General features: G+C 39.8%; 9 protein-coding genes across 9 annotated transcripts; 7 read left to right on the top strand and 2 right to left on the bottom strand.

Moving 5' to 3' along the window:
- Positions 1 to 232: 232 nt before the first annotated feature.
- On the top strand, positions 233 to 2,365 carry HSP82 (Hsp90 family chaperone HSP82; the record flags this gene model as incomplete). The annotated part of the gene is made up of 1 exon (XM_056231606.1): positions 233 to 2,365. One exon carries the CDS (start codon positions 233 to 235, stop codon positions 2,363 to 2,365), a length of 2,133 nt encoding a protein of 710 aa, XP_056085407.1.
- Positions 2,366 to 3,182: 817 nt separating this feature from the next.
- Positions 3,183 to 3,491, top strand: CIN2 (GTPase-activating protein CIN2; the record flags this gene model as incomplete). The annotated part of the gene is made up of 1 exon (XM_056231605.1): positions 3,183 to 3,491. The coding sequence occupies one exon, from the start codon at positions 3,183 to 3,185 to the stop codon at positions 3,489 to 3,491; it is 309 nt and encodes a 102-aa protein (XP_056085406.1).
- A 243-nt stretch (positions 3,492 to 3,734) lies between these two features.
- On the top strand, positions 3,735 to 8,219 carry IQG1 (Iqg1p; the record flags this gene model as incomplete). Its single annotated transcript, XM_056231602.1, has 1 exon — positions 3,735 to 8,219. The coding sequence occupies one exon, from the start codon at positions 3,735 to 3,737 to the stop codon at positions 8,217 to 8,219; it is 4,485 nt and encodes a 1,494-aa protein (XP_056085405.1).
- A 282-nt stretch (positions 8,220 to 8,501) lies between these two features.
- Positions 8,502 to 10,301, bottom strand: SRP68 (signal recognition particle subunit SRP68; the record flags this gene model as incomplete). Its single annotated transcript, XM_056231601.1, has 1 exon — positions 8,502 to 10,301. The coding sequence occupies one exon, from the start codon at positions 10,299 to 10,301 to the stop codon at positions 8,502 to 8,504; it is 1,800 nt and encodes a 599-aa protein (XP_056085404.1).
- A 481-nt stretch (positions 10,302 to 10,782) lies between these two features.
- On the top strand, positions 10,783 to 11,802 carry HUT1 (UDP-galactose transporter HUT1; the record flags this gene model as incomplete). Its single annotated transcript, XM_056231600.1, has 1 exon — positions 10,783 to 11,802. One exon carries the CDS (start codon positions 10,783 to 10,785, stop codon positions 11,800 to 11,802), a length of 1,020 nt encoding a protein of 339 aa, XP_056085403.1.
- Positions 11,803 to 11,864: 62 nt separating this feature from the next.
- Positions 11,865 to 13,229, bottom strand: SKDI16G0330 (uncharacterized protein; the record flags this gene model as incomplete). The annotated part of the gene is made up of 1 exon (XM_056231599.1): positions 11,865 to 13,229. One exon carries the CDS (start codon positions 13,227 to 13,229, stop codon positions 11,865 to 11,867), a length of 1,365 nt encoding a protein of 454 aa, XP_056085402.1.
- A 299-nt stretch (positions 13,230 to 13,528) lies between these two features.
- On the top strand, positions 13,529 to 14,317 carry RBD2 (putative rhomboid protease RBD2; the record flags this gene model as incomplete). The annotated part of the gene is made up of 1 exon (XM_056231598.1): positions 13,529 to 14,317. The coding sequence occupies one exon, from the start codon at positions 13,529 to 13,531 to the stop codon at positions 14,315 to 14,317; it is 789 nt and encodes a 262-aa protein (XP_056085401.1).
- Positions 14,318 to 14,639: 322 nt separating this feature from the next.
- On the top strand, positions 14,640 to 16,208 carry SKDI16G0310 (uncharacterized protein; the record flags this gene model as incomplete). Its single annotated transcript, XM_056231597.1, has 1 exon — positions 14,640 to 16,208. One exon carries the CDS (start codon positions 14,640 to 14,642, stop codon positions 16,206 to 16,208), a length of 1,569 nt encoding a protein of 522 aa, XP_056085400.1.
- A 2,524-nt stretch (positions 16,209 to 18,732) lies between these two features.
- GYP5 (GTPase-activating protein GYP5) lies at positions 18,733 to 21,624 on the top strand (the record flags this gene model as incomplete). Its single annotated transcript, XM_056231596.1, has 1 exon — positions 18,733 to 21,624. The coding sequence occupies one exon, from the start codon at positions 18,733 to 18,735 to the stop codon at positions 21,622 to 21,624; it is 2,892 nt and encodes a 963-aa protein (XP_056085399.1).
- Positions 21,625 to 21,731: the final 107 nt, after the last annotated feature.

Genomic DNA, 21,731 nt, shown 5'->3' with positions numbered 1-21,731 from the left:
ACGCCGTGGAAGAAAAATACGCGCATCGTTCTATGAGCGGTTAATTTGCATCTTTATAACTACAAAGTCCTTCTGCTATCCCCTAAAACATATAAAAACAGGATCTATCTCTTCAATTCTTGCTTCACGAAGTTTTTTCTCCCCTTGCTGTTATTGGGCTTACGACGTTAGATCTGAAAGAAGATAGAGTGCTGCAACAAAACGCGAACACACACACACACACACACAAAATATGGCTGGTGAGACTTTTGAATTTCAAGCTGAAATAACTCAGTTGATGAGTTTGATCATCAACACTGTCTATTCTAACAAGGAAATTTTCTTGAGAGAATTGATATCCAATGCCTCAGATGCGCTGGACAAAATCAGATACAAGTCTTTGTCTGACCCAAAGGAATTGGAAACTGAACCTGATTTATTCATTAGAATTACTCCAAAACCAGAAGAAAAAGTCTTGGAGATAAGAGATTCTGGTATTGGTATGACCAAGGCAGAGTTAATTAATAACTTGGGTACCATCGCCAAATCCGGTACTAAGGCTTTTATGGAAGCTCTTTCTGCTGGTGCCGATGTCTCCATGATCGGTCAATTCGGTGTTGGTTTCTACTCCTTATTCTTGGTTGCTGACAGGGTTCAAGTCATCTCAAAGAGCAACGACGATGAACAATATATCTGGGAATCCAATGCAGGTGGTTCTTTCACCGTTACCTTGGACGAAGCTAATGAAAGAATTGGTAGGGGTACCGTCTTAAGACTATTTTTGAAAGACGATCAATTAGAATACTTAGAAGAAAAGAAAATTAAGGAAGTCGTCAAGAGACACTCCGAATTCGTTGCCTACCCAATCCAATTACTTGTTACTAAAGAGGTTGAAAAGGAAGTTCCTATTGCAGAGGAAGAAAACAAGGATGAAGAAAACAAGGACGAAGAAAAAAAGGATGAAGATGACAAGAAACCGAAGTTGGAAGAAGTAGATGAAGAAGAAGAAGAAAAGAAGCCAAAAACTAAGAAAGTGAAGGAAGAAGTTCAAGAATTGGAAGAATTGAATAAGACCAAGCCATTGTGGACTAGAAACCCATCCGACATCACCCAAGAAGAATACAATGCCTTCTACAAATCCATTTCCAACGATTGGGAAGACCCACTATACGTCAAGCATTTCTCCGTCGAAGGTCAACTGGAATTCAGAGCTATCTTATTCATTCCAAAGAGAGCCCCATTCGACTTGTTTGAAAGCAAGAAGAAGAAGAACAACATCAAATTGTACGTTCGTCGTGTTTTCATCACAGATGAAGCTGAGGACTTGATTCCAGAATGGTTATCATTCGTTAGAGGTGTTGTGGACTCCGAAGATTTACCATTGAACTTGTCCAGAGAAATGCTCCAACAAAACAAGATCATGAAGGTCATTAGAAAGAACATTGTCAAGAAGTTGATTGAAGCGTTCAACGAAATTGCTGAAGATTCTGAACAATTTGAGAAGTTCTACTCTGCCTTCTCTAAGAACATAAAGTTGGGTGTTCATGAAGATACTCAAAACAGGGTTGCCTTGGCTAAATTGCTACGTTACAACTCTACCAAATCTGTAGATGAATTGACATCTTTGACCGATTACGTTACCAGAATGCCAGAACATCAAAAGAACATATACTACATCACTGGTGAATCTTTGAAGGCTATCGAGAAGTCTCCTTTCTTGGATGCCTTGAAGGCTAAAAACTTTGAGGTTTTGTTCTTAACTGATCCAATCGATGAATACGCCTTCACTCAATTAAAGGAGTTCGAAGGTAAGACTTTGGTCGATATCACCAAAGACTTTGAATTGGAAGAAACTGATGAAGAGAAGGCTGAAAGAGAGAAGGAAATTAAGGAATACGAACCATTGACCAAGGCCTTGAAGGAAATTTTGGGCGACCAAGTCGAAAAGGTTGTTGTTTCATACAAATTATTGGATGCTCCAGCTGCCATCAGAACCGGTCAATTTGGTTGGTCCGCTAATATGGAAAGAATCATGAAGGCTCAAGCTTTAAGAGACTCCTCCATGTCGTCCTACATGTCATCCAAGAAAACTTTCGAAATTTCCCCAAAATCTCCAATTATCAAAGAATTGAAAAAGAGAGTTGACGAAGGTGGCGCTCAAGATAAAACTGTCAAAGATTTGACCAACCTGTTATACGAGACTGCTTTGCTGACTTCTGGTTTCAGTTTAGACGAACCAACTTCTTTTGCAGCAAGAATCAACAGATTGATATCCTTGGGTTTGAACATTGATGAAGAAGAAGAAGCTGAAGAAGCTCCAGTAGCAGCCGCCGACGTTCCTGTCGAGGAAGTTCCAGCTGATACCGAAATGGAAGAAGTTGATTAGGTAAAACCCTCATCGCTTTGATTTTGTTGCAAGCAAAACATATCATATGACGTATAAGTATTCAAATCAATAAATAACTGTGTAAATAGGGCATCTGCATAGAAGGAACTACGAAAAAAGAAAAGATTACGGTATTTTTTTTCTATTTTTTTTCCTGCAATATTCCAACGCGTTTCAGACTTAATAAGGAAAAAGCAAGACTAATTGGATTATGGAAAAACGAGGGTGTCATCTGAATGATGTAAAAGTAATGGACTTTGCTACAAGAATAAAAGGTATGTCGAAGTCAATTTTTTTTGCATTCTGCGTCATACTAACTCTTCATTATCCTGCAACCTTTTTATGAGTAGAGCTTGAACGGGAACTTACCATAACAAATGATTATAGAACCTTACGAGGAAAGATTACGAGCCTTCGAGGTGAATTGAGCGCAGTAGCGCCTTCTTTGACATTATATGAAAAAGAGCATTTTTCTAATGATATAGAAAGTATTCTTAAGTCTGTTCATGCGAAACTATCGAAGTCAAAGGACAAAAAGCGGTTATTCTCCTTCAAACAGAAAACTTTGCCGGAAACGGCCAAGGAGAAAGCTGCTCAGGCAGAGCTTGTGAATAGGAAGGAGACAATTACTGCAGTGGGAGAAAATTATGTTTTGGAGAGAGGAGATTCAGCATTTGAAAACTTAGAATCATGTACTGTCGCGTCAGCGACAAATCCGAGCAACGACAATGTAGATAGCGGTTCGTTAAGCTTCCATAATATTACAAAGAGTGTCATTAATCTACAAAGAATATACTTTCAAAGAGGTAGTATATTCATGACGGATTGTGGCGATTCTATAGTTTTTTTTCGTTTGCCACCCAAAGCAGATATTCAAATTCGTTTACGTAATTTGCAAAATTGCAAAATTCAGATCGAAGAGTTGTGCTCAGATAGCGACTGTAAACAAGTGGTAATCATAGAAAATTGCCATAACTGCATATTCAGTGCAAGTACTCGTGACCACTTAGTCATACAAGATTTTTCCGACCCTTTTCAAAGTTATGGCGCTAACACTGCTTTTACCTTTGAAGATTTTGACACCTGCGACAACGATACAATGCGTTTACTACAGACTTACTTATAAACCTTTTCATTAGCATTACTGTTATATATCGTATTTAATGATTTCAGCACATCATTAATGGCATATCCTAAAGAGGAAAGATGTAAACAATTCAAATTATTTCATCTCGAAACTAAAAAAACCCTGTCATTGACATCAACAAACCTTACCTTTCTACTTTATTAAAAGTCGCTTGGCTGAATCACATAATTTATACAGGAAAGCGATTGCAGCTCAATTACTTGTAATAAGGTTGTGCAAAAAATGACGGCATTTTCAGGTTCGCCTTCAAAATCGAGCAATAATAATTCCTTTTTAAGTCGCTATATGGAGAACCTAGGCACTGACGTAGCGCCTCCTTTGAGACCTTTGTCAAGCTCTAGACTTAACTCATCGTCAAATTTAGTGTCCTCAATCAACCTGCAAAAAAAGACTTTAGTTAACAACTCACCATATTTATCTCAAAAAGTAGAAGGCTCCGCAGCAAAGGCGAAATCATCCCCTCCCAGCAAACGCGTAGGAAAATATACAGTAGATTTGAACAACTATTCAAAGATAGAATTGAAGTACTATGAATTTTTATGCAGGGTGTCGGAAGTTAAAATATGGATCGAAGCAGTTATTGAAGAGGCACTACCATCAGAAATAGAGTTATGTGTCAAAGATGTACTACGAAATGGTGTGTACCTGGCTAAGCTAACTCAAAGGATAAATCCTGACTTGGCGACCACCATCTTTCCTGCGGGAGACAAGTTGCAGTTTAAACATACTCAGAACATCAATGCCTTTTTCGGGTTAGTGGAACATGTCGGTGTTCCAGACTCTTTTAGATTTGAATTACAAGACCTCTACAACAAAAAAAACTTCCCACAGGTTTTTGAAACTTTACATATTCTTATATCAATGATTAATAAAAAATGGCCAGGCAAAACACCCCTCTTAACCAATGTTTCGGGTCAAATAAGTTTTACCAAGGAAGAAATTGCCACTTGTAAAAAGACATGGCCAAGGATAAGGGACTTTAAATCTTTAGGAACTAATCTCAACTCTGTACCAGCCTCCCCTAAGGAACTTAGAGAAAAACGAAGTGGTTTAATAAATGACTTTAATAGTTATGAAAGGTCAAATATTCCAACGGAAGAAGTGCCAACCACCCCAAGCAAGAATATAATTGACGTTAATAACTACACTTCTTCCCGCACTTCTCCACCGCAAGCCTATGAAACGCCAGAAATGTTAATCTCAGATGCCATGATCAAGAAGGGGACATTTACACCCATCGAACCAAACCTCTTGGGCCCTACACCATCCTTAGAATATAGCCCCATAAAAAATAAAAGTCTCTCGTATTATTCACCCAGTATCTCAAAATACTTAACATATGATACAGAATTTTACACTAGAAGAAGCCGTGCAAGAGAGGAAGATTTGAATTACTACCAAACATTCAAATACTCACCTTCTCATTATTCTCCCATGAGAAGAGAAAGGATGACGGAGGAGCAATTTTTGGAGAAAGTGGTACAACTACAGAATATTTGTCGAGGAGTTAATACCCGTTTTAACTTATACATTCAAAAAAGACTATTGAGCCTGTTTGGACAAGACATAGTAAAGTTTCAAGCAGGTCTAAGAGGATATAAGTTCAGACAATTATCATCAAATTCTTTGCCAATAAGAAGGGTAAAGACTGATGTCCCTCACATTGAGTTAATACAATCACGCATTAAGAGTAATAGAATTCGGTATAAACACGATAATTTAAAATTTGCACTGTCAAGGTATTCATCTATCATCGAAGGATTGCAAGCATTTTGCCGCTCAAAATTGTTGAAAACCGATGTTAGGAAAAAGTTGAATGATATTGAGATATCCCACCCACCTTTAATCAAACTGCAGTCTCACGTGCGTTCCTCTCAAATGAGAAACATGATTATCGCTCTCAACTCGAGATTAAGTAATGAACATAAAAGTATTAGGAGTCTGTCGGCCATTATTAGGGGTAATTTCATAAGAACTTCTGGAAAAGCTATATTAATTGCTATGGATGACAAGCACAAAGAAAAAATAACGAACTTCCAGAGTCTTATTAGAGGATCATTTGTACGTTCGTCCTTATTATCATCCATATATTCACTCAGAAACGAAAACTGTAATATTATTCAATTATCAGCATGCATGCGCGGCAGGGTCGTAAGACATAAAGTTGGCTCACTTTTTGCGCCCGAAGACAATATTAATGAGACTGTACACGATCTTCAGGCATTGGTGAGAGCCATTCTAGTCCGTTACACGTTAGATTTGGTAGACGACATTGTGGAGTATAACAATCTAAAAGTGTTTCAAGCGTTTTCTAAAGGCGCCTTAGTACGTCAAAGCCTAAATCAAAGATCAAGTTTTTACCAGAGAAATATAAGATCTGTTATCATGATGCAAAGCTGGATCAGAAAAAGTCTCCAAAAGTCCGCATATTTAGAGCTTCTAGACTGTCCAAATCCAAGTCTGTGGGCTGTCAAAAAATTCGTCTCTTTACTGAACGGAACAGCAACCATTGAAGAGGTCCAAAATCAACTGGAGAGTTGCCAAGCTTCTCTTGATTCTGAAAATATGAAGAAGGAACGATTATTGAAAAACATAAGACAGCAATTGAACATGACCGGTGTATTGGAAAAATACGGACTTTTGAAAGATAGAGATCAAGAACTTAGTATATCAGACTCTAAAATTCCTAAGTCTAAGTATCCAAAATTCGAAAAATTGTTTTATATGCTACAGGTCGATCCTTCTTATTGGAAATTGTTGTATTCAAAAGAACCAAATTTTGTTGCAAAAAATGTTTATATGACATTTGGAACGGTAAACCAAAAGATGAGTGAGAGGGAGAGGATATACTTTACCAGATTTATCTGTGAGATGTTGCAAAACGCTGTTAATGATGCTGCAAATATTAGAAGTTTTCTTGATAACAGATCGCAATTTTGGCGAACCATTTTTCAAGATTTTTTGAAAAGAGAGTCTCCAGAATTCTTTTCCGTAATTATTCCGATTTTGGATTTCTTAACAGACCCAGCAGTGGATTTTGAGAGTGACCCATACAAAATTTATCAGGGTATTCACGGCTTTAACTCACCTCAACATTGCTCGCCTGTGGACGACACAAACACTAAGAACAAGTTCATTGAGAACTTGAGATGTTTATGGCATGCAATTGAAATGGTGGCAGAAATCTATACCAGAAAAGTCCACACCATCCCTATTGAAGTAAGGTATCTTTGCACCAAAATCTTCTGCTACGCCGCCGATAAGAACACAGAGGAGATTGATTCGTTGAGAGCCATATCAAGTGTTCTGGTAAATGTCTTTATCTCTGAATATTTGATCAATAGACAGTATTACGGATACAAGGACGTTAACATTCAAAATAATAATCGAAAAATCGAGATTCTAATAAAATCCTTGGTTACTGTTTTTGAAATGAAAAACTTCGACGGTTATTTAGATCCATTGAATCAATATGCTAACGAAATAAAGCCACATATCAAAGACGTTCTTTATAATGTGTTAGTGGATCCGGAGTACGAACAAGAAGGAGACAGATTGATCTACTTAGATATGGTATCACCAAGTCCTAGATTGGAACTATTGACCGAGAAAGTTCTAGAAATAAGCAGTAAGTTCGAAGAGTATTTGGATGAATTCCCGGAAGCCGATATTTTGCACGATATTTTGGAAAAGGACTTGGATACTTCATCATTTCCTAAGTCAGGGCGTATCACTTTAGAATTAGATGCTTCTGTGTATAGATTTTTGGTGAGTGATGATAAGATGAGGAAAATTTACGATCAAGTTAAGAGGGCATTTGTATACATGATGCAGATCGAGGATGTAGATACCAATCTGTATGATCTTTCGATCAGTACAGTTCTTCCTCAAGATGAGCCTAGCTTTTCTAAACTTTTGAAGGAAAATCCTAAAATCAGAGCAGATCCAATGGTACAGAAACTGAAGCCATTGAAATATTTTACACTCAAGAACGTTACTTTGAAGAAAATACATGAACTAGAAAGCACAGGGACTTTTTGCTCTTCTGATAACCAGTTGCAGAATTTCTTAAATGATATTGCAAATACTATCAAGAACCCCAACTATGCAATTGATTATGTTACGCAAGAAATTCACATCACAAAAGATACTCTTACTACAATTTCGGAAATAAACCATAGCTTAGATATAGAATTATCCAGGCTGAAAAAACACATTGATCATACGATAAGCAATTTTCAGAAAGCTAGGGATTTTTCACCAGTACATAAAAGTAAGTTTGGAAACTTTAAGAGTGCAGTGAAAAAGGTTCAGGGAAGAGAGCGCTCGGAGCTACAAGGCATGAAGTTCAAATGGAATACAAAGCAATTATACGAAAGAGGCGTTCTCAAGAACATCAAAGGTGAAAAATTAGCTGAATTAACTGTAAAGGTGTTTGGTTCGAGTGGCCCTAAATTCCCTGATATAATATTCAAAATCTCCACATCTGATGGGTCTAGGTTTGGTATTCAAATGATTGATAAAAGAAAAGGACCCGATAAACGGTACGCAGATGATGTTGACTCCTTCACATTCAAAGACCTAATGAAGACGCAAGTCGAACCAAAAGATGAAACATGGAAATTGTTTCACTCAAGTGTCGTTGTTAACAATAGTCAATTACTGCATTTGATTGTTAGTTTTTTCTATAACAGGAATTCTCTGTAAGAATGCTCTACATTCGTTTTTATCGAAAAACAAAAAATCACCAAATATACTTAGTATTTTTATTTCTTCTCGGCATATTAACTCTAATGTATAGTTTATTTAAGGACACTAAACATAAAATTTTCTTTTGAGATGAATGAAAATCATCAACGTTAAGATAAATAAAAAACATGATACATGAGAGGACGTAAGTTTTCATTGTTGAGTAACTATCGTTGGGAATCGTTACTTTTTTGAAAAGATTATACATAGTTATGTAAATACAATTATACTAGGAAGAAACTAACGACCAAATAGGCTCAAGAAACCACGCTTCTTCTTTGGTTCTTTTCCTGTTTGTTCATTGGCGGTTGATGTCTGAGAGAGACTGTTACTTTCAACGATGGAATTTTTCACCTGAGGTGATGGAGTTTCTTGTTTCTCATATGTTATGTAATTGAAAGCCAAATCGAATAGAGTTGGCTTACTAGGAACAGGCAACACTTTTGGTTTGAGCGGAAACAAATTCTTCAATTGTATATCCGTTGGCATTATTTTCCTACAATCCAATTTTTCAATTACCGTTAAATCATATCTCTTCAGGTTATCACTACGATTACTTCTTTCGTATTCCGCAAGCGCAATGACACTGTTACCGCCGTTTTCGATTCTCTTTTGCAAGCCTTGGATGTAATTTGAAGACAGAAGAGATGCTGGAAGTAAAATTTCATCCAGAGTTCCAATCTCAGATAACTTGTTTTCTAACCTTTGATGGGCGTCGACATATAGAGCTAGTGCTTCCATATATCTACCCTTCGATTGATATAAAACACTCAAGCAACCAGTATTCAGAAAAAGCTGGAAATAAAGCCTACATAGATCTAGTTGACTTAGCAACTCGTCATCTGAGTAAACACCAGGGAGTTCCATGATTTCCGATAAATACTTGGTCAAATTTTTCACAATACGAGCCATTTCTTTGAACTTAGTTAATTTCGATGGTATCGAAGTATTCAATTTCAACCATTGATTCCATAGATGAGAAAATAAGTCTCTCTCACGGGAAATAGATGTCAAAAGAATATTGTATTTAATGTATGCCAAAATGATCTGGTTGTTCTCAGAACTGTTTTCAACCATTTCATCTACATCATCTTGATCACCGTGATTTGCAATGTAAATTTCATGAAGGTCTAAGGCTTTTTCCAACCTTAATAGCTTCTGGGTATATTGGGGGATCTGAGTTGGATGAATGGAGAGCCCTTGTTCTAAGAATTGGGCCACTTCAGCATCAATTATCTTGGCGTTGAATGATCTCCAGTTAATATTGGTGGTAGCCTTTTGATCTTCAGTAGAAGTTGTAATTTTTTTCATATCAAATTTATTGTCCAATAGTAGTTTTGCTAGTTCATCTTCCTTATTCTCCTCGGATTGAACTCTTTCCACGATAAAGTTGTTAATTTCGGGCATTGTCATTAAATTGCCCGCGAACAGCTTGAGAGAGTATTGGTATTTATCAATGATATTATCCGTCACTTCTTCAGACAATAAATTTAAACTTTTCAAGTGCTCCAAAGTGGCGAACACTAAAGCTAAATTATTTGAAATCTTGGCATTATCCTTCCTCTTGAATCTCTTCCCATTGATTAAATATTCCGCATGAGTCAATTTAGCAAAGGCCAAGTATTGAACACGAGTTATCCATTGAGATTCATTTTGGGTAACGTTGGCTAATTTGTCAGCAGTCTTGCATGCCTTCTTTAATCTTGTGGAAAGAACTTTTTCCTCACTTTTCTTCAACTTGCCCCTTTGGCGAGCTCTTAGTTTCAAAGTTTCGGCCAATGCCAGGTCTCTTTCAGCATGTAATAAAATCAAAACACCAATCAATTTAGTCTTATTATCATAATCTTCGGAGCTAATTTCGCCATACTTATTTTTACTCGCGTACTTTTTTGTATCTTTCGTAATCAAATGGCAACGGCTTCTCAGATGCTGCAATTTCTTATTCAATTTGGCATGATATCTGGCAAAATCAGAGTCTGTTTCCAAAAACTGTTCCGCACGATTACCAAAGGTGGCAATAATTGGAGAATAGGCAACCATCTTCAGTTCACCGTTTTCTTGTTTCTAACTGGTGATAAATAAAAGAAAATACACTTTGGTTGAATACAATTGACAACTTTCGAATGTAGAAACCGACTTCACCTGGCCTCCAAGTGCTCGTTTATGCTAATATTGTTCAGATACACTCTGTGAATTCTACCCAAAAAAATTTTCAGATACTATCACGAACTACGAGGTGGTAAAAACAACGGAATATTGTGTAAATCACATCAATTGAGTCGTTTATAGAAGTTTTTCCAAAACAGATCGCTGTCATAACACCTCTGTCGTTTGCGATCGACGCAATGGCTTGCGTGATCACCAAATTGTCAGTTGTTTTTATCTCGAAACTTCCCTGGCAACCGCTTTTCAAGACAAGTTTTGTAGATCCATCGAGCATGAAAAAATGACAGCAATATAGTCAAAACAGATTTAGCAAGGTAGCGAAGAGAAGCAATCAAGGTAGTGTTCGTGTGTTTGTATGGCGGGAAGTACATCTAGTTTAGTGATCTGTGCGATTGGGATATACGCTACGTTTTTAACCTGGGCGTTGATACAGGAGCCTTTGGCCACGAGAACGTGGCCAAACTCTAAGGAAAAATTCCAATTCCCCAACGTGATTGCCCTCATGCAAGCTACTGTGGCAATGATGATGGGTTACTTGTATTTGAAGTGGAAGAAAGTGGAATATTCACCTCTAAAGATGATTCAGGACCACTGGAAACAACTGATGTTAATTTCACTCACACAGAGTAGTTCAGGTCCGCTGGCAACAACGTCTCTGAAATACGTGGATTACCTCACTTACATGTTGGCCAAATCATGTAAAATGATACCTGTGTTATTAGTGCATTTGCTGTTGTACAGAACGCCCATATCAAGTCAGAAAAAAGTTGTAGCCATCTTAGTAAGTCTCGGTGTCACTATTTTCACTATTGGCGGCAAGGATGGTAAGAAATTGAAGAGATCTCTTGACAGTGATGGAAACAGCCACAAACTGCAAGGGTTTGGACTGCTCTCGTCCAGTTTATTCCTCGACGGGTTAACAAATGCCACTCAGGATAAGTTACTCAAGGCCAATAAGGCTCAAGAGAAGGGAGAGCGATGCTTGATAACAGGTGCACATTTGATGTTCACGCTGAACCTCTTCGTGATACTATGGAACATTTTGTATCTTATTGTGGTTGACTATAAACAGTGGGAGAACTCCGTTTCAGTATTGATGATGGACCCACAAGTGTGGAGTTACCTAATGCTTTATTCGGTCTGTGGCGCCACGGGACAATGCTTTATTTTTTATACCTTGGAAAAGTTTGGCTCTTTGATCTTGATCATGATAACAGTGACCAGAAAAATGGTCTCCATGGTTTTAAGTATTGTGGTCTTTGGTAAGCCCGTGTGTTTCCAACAATGGGTCGGGATATTCATCGTATTTGGTGGGATCACCTGGGAGGCGCTCAACAAGAAGAAGGCCAGTATACCAAAGGCAAAATCAGCGTAGATTATTCAAGACAACGCCAAAGAAAAGTCAGTATTTATAAAAATGTATCTATATAATGTACTTTATTTTTGTGATGGACGAAGCAGTCTCTCTCTTAGCTCGGGATCGTACGCATAGACATAAAGACCACGTACACCACGAGTCAAAAGAACGTTAATACTGTTCATAATAATCTTTTGCTTGACATCATCTGCATTGTGAATGTTTTTCTTTTTGGTGAAACCAGCTCTATCATCATACAACTCTGGTCTAAGTTTAATGCAGTCATTAGCTGCATCATACCCGATGGAGCGACCCAAAATCACCCCAGCATAATTCAGATCAAACCCTTGGATCGTGTACACACTACCTATCTCATCAATGGTGTCACCACGCTCACTCCAAGGCGTCACCTCACGTGGCGTATAACGATCCCAACGAACTTTGAAGTTGTCACCACATTCGACATAGTAGTCCTTCCCGTCTAAACGGTAGGGGAAATCGTAGGTGGAAAGCATTCTGCATTGGCCGTACTGACGGTCTTTTTCTTTTATGGCTTCATACATGGCACCACAATCGTCCCAAATTTTGAAATCAAAATCCTTAGTTTTGTCGCTAACGCCATTAGTATCACCCTTGCATAGCACAGATTCGATTGGCGGGATCTTGCCTGCGACACTAACTTGGTCAATCCAATTCAGCACGTTCTGTGGAGCAGCAACCCTAAATTGCTGCTTTAAAACGTACCAATCCCTCGATTCTGGCGACATCCGATTATAGAAGTCCTTTAAAGTGGCACCGTTGTTAGAATCTTCGTCCCAATACGACCCCATTCTTAGGGCTTGCTTCTCATCGTAGACCAGGACCAGCACTTTACAAAGGGACATCAAGTCTTCCAATTGGTTTTCGCCGTAGAATCTTTTGAAAGCATCCTTAGAAGTGGCCAATAAATGCGCTTCATCTACAATGACTACATCGGCCATGCTGTTCTTCTTTTGTAAGTTATTGATCAACGATGTGGGCCGTTCCAATGACGATTTAGATATGTATTTGAAACCGTCACTAATCCGGAGATATAGCTTCAGCATCTCAGGATGGTTGACTACCAGATAATTATGTGTCCCATGCAAGACATCTTCAGAAGAAGGTGAGAGCTGGGATAGTTTTTGAATTTCGTTGAACAAAGAGTTTAGAATGACAGATTTGCCCGTACCTGCGTCCCCCTGAATCACAAACATGGCAGGATGCTTCCAATCAGAGTTGTACTGGGACAAGTTGGCGCGCATGAACGACAAAATACGCTCCCTCAACATCTTTTGCTCGACAGAGAGTGTTACGTGCGACAGCTTGTTCATAGCCTGTGTGGAGACCACGGGCCTGGGTGCTCTTCTAGGTCTCTTCACGCTTCTCACATTACGAGAGATAGCTTTTGGCGTGGGTCCATGCATTTTTATGTTTTATTAATTAAAGATGGAGATGGAGGACTATTGTCGGATCCCGCCAAGAAAGACATGGGACTATGCTGCATATTTATGCATAGATTGTTTATATATATGTCGATATGGCTGCCTTTCAGATTTCTCGAGAAAATTTTTCACTTTTTTTCGGCCCTTCGAGATCTGAAGCCTTGTTTTTTCTAAATTGCACTGATATAAGAAGTATAGGGGAAAAGGTACGAAAAACACTTGGTTTGGCGCAAAAGGAGCAGGAACTTGGTCTAGCTAGTCCGTTGCGTTATTACTGTGCTATGAACTGGAAGTCGTATGTTTTCCCCGGTGGTCACCCACCGGCTGCTTTGTCCACGGGCCTCGTGGTATTTTTGACGGCTGTTTATCTGTTAGGTTTCGTGTTTGACCTGAGGGACGACCTGTCGCTAGCGCCAGAGTCATTGTTTAAACTGCAAATGAGTAGACTGTCGTTGTACCCGCTGATTCATCTTTCGCTACCCCATTTGCTGTTCAACATTCTGGCCATCTGGGCACCTCTGAACCTGTTCGAGGAGACGCACGGGACGGTGTTCACGGGCGTGTTCTTGAACATGAGTGCACTGTTCGCGGGGATTCTGTACTGTCTTGTGGGTAAATTGCTCTATCCAGAAGTGTCCGTTGCGGGCGCCAGTGGATGGTGTTTCACGCTGTTCGCATACTACAGTTTCAAAGAATCGCAGGTTCGTCCTAGAACAAGAATCTTCCGCACAGACTACTCGATTCCAACCTTATACACCCCTGTTGCCCTGTTGATCGCGATCGCCATCATCATACCTGGGTCCAGTTTCTGGGGTCACTTCTTTGGACTGTGTGTCGGATACGCCATCGGTTACAAAGAGTCCTGGTTCCACAAGATCACTCCACCGGGATGGATCATCGCTAAGATCGAAAATGTTTTGGATGGCCTGATCCGGTTGATACCGTGGGGCATCAAGTACTACAGAGATGCGGATATCGACAGAAACAAGGATTACGAACCGCTGATGGCCACAGACACGCCATTGCCCCTCCACAACGACAACGGTGGCACTGTTCTGGGCACTGCTTAGGCGCTTTCTTGTTCACTCACATTCTCAAGTTTCAAGTACATATATATATATGTATATACATATAATATATAATCAACTTTATATTCTAATATGCAAGAGTTTTTCAGTTTCTTATTTTTCCAGCGTGCGTTTATAAAAAATGGAATATGAATAATAATTGGGAGGAAGACCAGGGGCAAGGGGTGAAGTATATTGACATTTGAGATCTTGTATAAAATAATTTAGTAATCAGTCTTTCAGATATTTGACAGAGGCATACAACCTATAGGGAACCCAAAACAATCAAGTAAACGAGTTATAAGAACGTATACACGCTGTACAAATGGATCCCTTTCACAATGGAAATAAAAGAAGTTCAATATCGTTTGGCCCGTCGCAGCGGCAACCGTATTCCAAGAGCAACTACTTGGCTGGTGCCAATGCCCCCCCTTCAGTGGCACAGGACTTGGGTAGAGGCCCATCGCCCTTTGGAATGTCGGGCAATACTACCAGCGGCAGTAACAGCAAAAGAAATAGTGGCAGTGATCTAAGTGCTGCGTACTACACAAATCGGTCGCCCATGTATTCGCCGTTGGATTTCTCCCCACCAGTCTTTTCGCCGAATCATTCGCAGTTGCAACAGGCAAGAAACTACGCTGCAAATATCCCAGTTGTAAGCAATTTAATGAACCAGTCCATGGCCTCAGTGTGCGAGTACCAATCACATTACCCATTATTTGGACTCGACTGGAGCGTAGACGACTACGTCTGTCTGGGCTCGTACAAAGAGGACAGCAGGAATAAGCTGCAGGTTCTACATTCCAACGATCTGTTGAGCTGGGAAAACGTCGTGGACGCAAATGTGGTGTATCCCGTGAGTAAGATTCAATGGGTCCCCTCTCAATTGCATCCAAGGAAACTCGCGACGTGCTCTGACTCTCTACGGATCTGGAACGTTAACCCTGAAGAGAGACATCTTCAAGAACAAGTCAATTTATCCCTGTGTAAATACAACAGACAGCATCCCACCAGCCCCGCAACCGCTGATGACATGAAGGTTATAGGCACTTTTCCCCCAATAACATCGTTCGACTGGAACACTGTGGACACGAACCTAATAATCTCAAGTTCCATCGACACCACTTGCATTGTATGGGATCTGCAGAGTAGCCACTACGTCAAAACTCAGCTGATCGCTCACGACAGCGAAGTGTTCGACGTGAGGTTCTTGACGAAATCTACACAACTGTTTGCCAGTTGTGGTGGGGATGGGAGCGTACGAGTGTTCGACCTAAGGTCCCTTGCACACAGTACAATCATTTACGAGCCTCCGTCCTCACCAGCGTCTGGCCCCAATGCGGGCGCGACAACACCATCTTTGAAAGGCTCAGACGCCTTGTTAAGACTGGAGCCGTCGCCCTACGACCCAAATGTGCTCGCCACATTTGCGGCTGACTCCAATAAAATCATAATTTTGGATATGAGAAACCCGGAATCGCCTATACTGAACTTGGAGGGCCACACTTGCTCGGTAAACGAAATCAAATGGCATCCTACAAAGCGCAATGTCTTGCTCTCGTGTAGCGATGACTGCCAAGCACTCTACTGGGATTTGAACAACTCGTTTATGGAAATTAACGGCAGCGACAGTAAATCCCCTACCGCTAGTGGCGCATCTTTGGAAGACTCCGACGGCGATACAGTTATGGCTGACGGTGGTGCAAAGGCCAATCAACAGGAAGATCCCTTGAATTCCAACAATGACAAGCAGGTCTGCAGGACCCTAGATACTCCCAACATGATGTATGTCAATAAAACACAAGAGATTAACAACATTGCATGGAGGCCCCAGAGAGGTGACTGGTTCGGGTGCGTAAGCGGCAAGAAGTTTCAAAACGTCCGTGTCTTTTGAGACAACATGCATTACCCCTTCATTTCCTACTTCCTTTATCTATTAGTTTTCACGTTTTTTCATAGTTCTATATCAGTTTAATTACCATGTTTCATCTCATCTAATGCAGGATATTTTCCATATTGGTTCCTCCCGCCTTTTTTTTATTTTTCGTCATTTTCCCCAGATTTGCAACTTTATCTCCAGATTGAGTATATACAGCACGATCTGTGCTTTGAAGTGCAGGAAAAGGAACAAATCTCCCCAACATTGAGGCTACTGTTCAATGAAATAAGCTTGCGACACATGTCGGCTTAAAAATTCAAATGCTCGGAGGAAGATTCCTCAAATACGTCAAATGTCTGAGGAACAAGAGGGAGTGTCCTTACTCTCCCAAACCCAAAAGGTCCCTCCTACTAGGGCGCATCTGACGGGGATAGAATCGAGGCTCAAAGAATCGGAAGAGTTATTTCTGCTCATTTTTCCTCGGAAAAAACTGGACAGCATTTTTTAACATCGAATGTTAACTCGATTATTCATGCAGGACTATGCTCATAGGGGTGTTGTTACGAATACACTCTCCCCTGCGGAGAGCGATGCGATTCGATGGCTGAAAGAGTACATGACGACTGAGAAATCATCGCTGAAAGAAGATCACGATGGATCGAGAATAGTTGACTATATCAGATGACTTGCTAGCGCAAAGTGATGACTCCGCTACTTTTTTGAACTTTATGTATGAAAACGCTCTTCATGGGTTCGACTGGTCCGAAAGCGTCGACATCTTGAAAGCTTGTATTTACTAGAAACGGATCTCGACAATATAATGGATTCTTTGGTGATGGTTCTCTCATATCTACCTTTGGCACTAGACGCACGATATCGCATTTTATTATAAGTACGCCATCGTGCACTCTCGGACACTAATGATGTAGAATGGTCAGATTGAAATTGCAGCTAAGTACCAACGGTAAATCCTTTTCAATATCATATTGTCATTGGAACGTAGTGCATAGAATGTTAGTCTACGGACATAGATATATTTCATTATCAAAATGCAAAATCTCATCTAACAAGCAAGATCTTGGAGTCGAGTTCTGTCATTTTGATGGTTGCTTCACATATACTCGCGATACACACAGCGGAAAGAGAAATTAGATACGAGTCATAATTATCACAGCCTTTCCATGAGAATGGCCATATCTGTGGCTTGAGTAAAATTCTTCCTCCTTCTTTCAATGACAGGAATATTTTAGAACAGACGCCGCAGCTGGTGGTATTTTTACACTTAGAAGTTCCTCCACCCCTTTCTTTATGGTAGGATATTACAGAGCTCATGCAACAAATTAATACTGTTCCTATTTCAATGAAAAAATTGGCTCCTTTCAAAAAATCAGACTTGTGAAACATGCTATCAAGAGTACTGGAACGAATTTGTGCATTTATATTTTACCTTTCTGCGGGGCCATCACCTTCAATAATGGTAAGAATAATAATAATAACAGAAATAATGCTAACGCCACTACAAGTATTGTTGGTACTACACCTGTCTCAAAGTATGCTACCTTTTGAGAGGACAATTTCGAATATTAATGTAGGGTTCATTTCCGCTAACTCAGTGGGGAATTCGCCTATGTCATAGGTCGGGAGCAAGTTCAGCGACTCCGTAAAACGCACATCTAATCATCCGACTTCACACAACTCACCAGCGCCGATATCAAGTAAGACGCCTCTTTATCGTTCTATCGTTCCGTTCCTAGGGCAACAACAACCAAGACAGCAGTTGCAATTGTCATTTTTACCTTTGAACCCACCTGCATTATTTAATAGCGCCAATTCTTATTAGGATTGGAACAATTTCTTTGATGCTACAGTATCCCTTTCGTCAACTACCAATAACAATGAAACGAGCCTGGTAACCGCTTTGACAAATTCTCAAGCACTTTCACAACCAACAGACTTCACCAGAATGCGTGGAAATCGACCAACAATGGTGAACTAAATATTAGTAAATTTGATGATTACAATTCAAAGCCATTGTCTCAATTGGAAGGACCACGCCGCTTACAACACCTTTGAATCATTACAGGGACGTAGAGACGTTTGGTACTACTACAATGAATAATGTATATAACTATTCATTTGATGATGGTGACACCTCACCTAATCGAATAAACGGATGGAACGAAATATGGGAAATAGAAAAAATTATGCATCTTCATTTCTTAACGTGCTTTCTGTTGTACTCGTCTTTTCTATTCTTTCTTTTGATGTTTTGTTTCTCTTATGTAACTATATATTCCCCTGAATTACAGGGTTGCTTACGTAACTATGGATATAGGCTTCTAATGACCACTACTAATGCAAAATCTTTCTTTTTAGACCTGAATTATTTATGTAAGCGTATTTCAAAGGCGGATTTCGAAACTTCGCCCACATGACGGAAAAAAGGGTTTGTTTGACTTTTGAAACAGAACCTGATTAGCTAATATCCAAAAGAAAGGAGTAAGCTCATCATTCCTAAACGATAATCATTGATATAGTGATGCCTTCAAATGAATCAATAGAAGAACATACAGATGAGGATACCTCTGGGATTGAAGAGCCTGATGAACTTACAAATAGATCGAGTTTAAAAGAGAGAGATACAGAATCGGTGGCATCGAACCAAAATGACGATGATACAACGAATGGAAGAGCAGATGTTATAGATGGTGCAACCACTAAAGTACAGAAGGCAACTGTAAGTGGTACTGATACGTCTATTCTCTTAGAACGGGAAAACCCACAATTGGAAATCCTTCCCTCTGAATCTATCGATAATTCCCGGTCAGAACATGAGATAGCAGGTTCAGATAATTCGACAACTCAACATGTCCATCCAGGAGTCGAACTAAATAAGAATCAACTGGACTCGACGGGCGGGGGCGAGGAAACACTCACGAACGTATCAAAAGAAGACAAAGTTGGATCTCTTATAGGTACTAAAGATGCTTCATTCACTAAACAAAAAGTCGAAGAACAGAAGCAAGAGACAAAAAAATTCGATTCAGAAATTGATTTAAACCAACAGCTGGATTTTTTAAACGATATGAAAGGTGGTATGAGGAACCTAAATGAATCAGACATAGAAAATGATCATGAAGCATTTGTAGATGACGAGAAACTTTCTCCTAATACGCAAGTTGGGGTGGATACCAGTGTAAATAGCCCTCTGGATAACAAAGAAACAACTGAATATGTTTCAGATGAAGAGAAATTACTCTCAAGTAAACCCCCAAATCATGAAACGGGTGCAATAGTAACCGAGCAAAATGATATATCTGTTGGTGATGAATCACCTTTGAAAAGTTTATCCCAGGGCGATAACCAAAATGATACTGCTGGTCGACCAGATACTGACATTTCCTTGGATAGAACTGCAAAAGAGCATGATGCAGTAGAAGAAGAACCCATAAATGCTCAGAAGTTTCCATCAGGCAATATCAGAAAACTTCCACCTATACCTATCCAAATTTCAAACGAGAAGGATGAAAATTCGAGTCAAAAAGAAGCGTCTACTTCGACTTCACCACCATTGCCACCTAGACAAAATGTTGCGATACCTACTTCACCTAGATTGCCACCAAGAGGGAATTCAAGGGAACAGCCACCAAAGGAGAAGTCCAGGGAACAGCCGCCGACGAAGAACGCTGTCCCACCCCCACTAGAAGAAGAAATGAAATCAGAAAAGTTTCGCAAAAATCTTGAAGAAACCAAGAAAAATAGCCATAAATATATTCCTCTCACTAGTTCCAAAGCTGTGCAGTTAGATTCCACTGCAGAAATTAACTTAATCGCTAGTCGTTACCGCAAGACCAGTCACCACTTGAATAAAGAAGGGGAAGAGACCAGAGAGTCGTTGCAAGAGGGGCAAAGCTTTTTAAAATCGACATATACGTCGTTTTTAGAGAACTTACCTGAGTATAATGAGGTAGATAATGTTAGTGAAGGTGATAGAGAGATGTTCAAAATCGATTGGTCATTTTGGACCCAAGTGGTTAATGATTTTGCTACAGTGGCAAGTAATGAACCAGAAAAGCTAGAGGCGCATGTTACTAATGGAATACCACCACAAATCCGTGGTATACTATGGCAACTTATGGCAAATTCCAAATCAAGAGAAATGGAGGACATATACGAAACCCTGTTGGATACGGAATGTCTTCATGACGCAACCATACGTAGAGATTTAAGAAGAACAAAGTTTGTGGGTGAGGACAAAATGGAGTCATTATTCAAAGTTATAAAGGTTTATTCCGTTTACGATCCAGATGTTGGGTACACGCAGGGAATGGCGTTCATTGCAGCACCGCTCTTAATGAATTGTGAAAACGAGGCTGAATCGTTTGGATTGATGGTTGGATTGATGAAGAATTATGGATTAAGAGAACTTTTCTTACCGGGGATGCCCGGGTTGATGTTAATGCTTTATCAATTTGATAGATTACTCGAAGAGCATTCGCCCAATTTGTATAATCGTTTGATCCGTGAGGGTATAAGTTCAACGATGTATGCCACACAATGGTTCTTAACTTTTTTCGCATACAAATTCCCGTTAGAATTTGTGTTAAGAATTTTTGACATTGTGTTTGTGGAAGGTATTGAAGTACTACTGAAATTTGCTGTGAACATAATGTTGAAGAATGAAGAGAGTTTGGTGAAATTGAGATTCGACGAAGTATTGGAATTTTTGAAGGACGAACTTTTCAATTATTATTTGGTGGGAAATCATGATAATGTCTCCGTGGTGCAAATGGAATTGCCGGAGGGAGCCCCATTGAAGGGGGACGAGGCCAGCAGCCTCTCGTACAACGTCGATCTTTTCGTTCATGACGCCATGAGGGGTGTTTATGTTACACCACTGACATTAAGAAGATACAGGGGAGAATACATAGAAATCCATGAAAAGGAGCAGAAGAAGGAGAACCACTACGAATCGTTGAGAATCCAGAACCATCAACTGCAAAGGGAGGCACAGAAGCTAGAACATGACTATTCGATTTTGAACGAGGAGAACATCAGTGCGGCCAACGAATTGATCGAGAATAGATTGAATATGGAGATGTTGTTAGACGAGAAAAACGACTTGACAAATACGATCGCTGATATCAAAAATCAAATTGACGAGGAGATTCGCGAGCAGAATTTACCCAACCCGGATGCATCATTGCCAAGGGCAGATCTGAAAGAGGATTTAGAAAGAACAGTCTCCAGGAACAATGAAGTGATGAGGGAGAACGGTCAGTTGGAGGAAAGAATCTCACAGTTGCAGGCGGAAATCGATGAGCTGATGAGCATCAATAAGGAACAGGCGTCCACTGCATCCCTACTGGAAAGCGGGTCAAGGGGCAAGGGAAAGAAAGGTTGGACGGGCTTCAAGAAAGTTTTTAAGTAGATGTATAGAGAGGCGTGTGTATGTATGTGTTAGAAAATGCATCATGAATTTATCAAACGAGACTTTTGGACTGCTATTTCACCCGTACATTTATTCCTTTTTGTTTT

The sequence above is a fragment of the Saccharomyces kudriavzevii genome (genome assembly GCF_947243775.1).
Source record: "Saccharomyces kudriavzevii IFO 1802 strain IFO1802 genome assembly, chromosome: 16".
Taxonomy (NCBI): Eukaryota; Fungi; Ascomycota; class Saccharomycetes; order Saccharomycetales; family Saccharomycetaceae; genus Saccharomyces; species Saccharomyces kudriavzevii.
The sequence above is the reverse complement of the archived record's forward strand: the minus strand, read 5'-3'. Positions and strand labels throughout refer to the sequence as shown.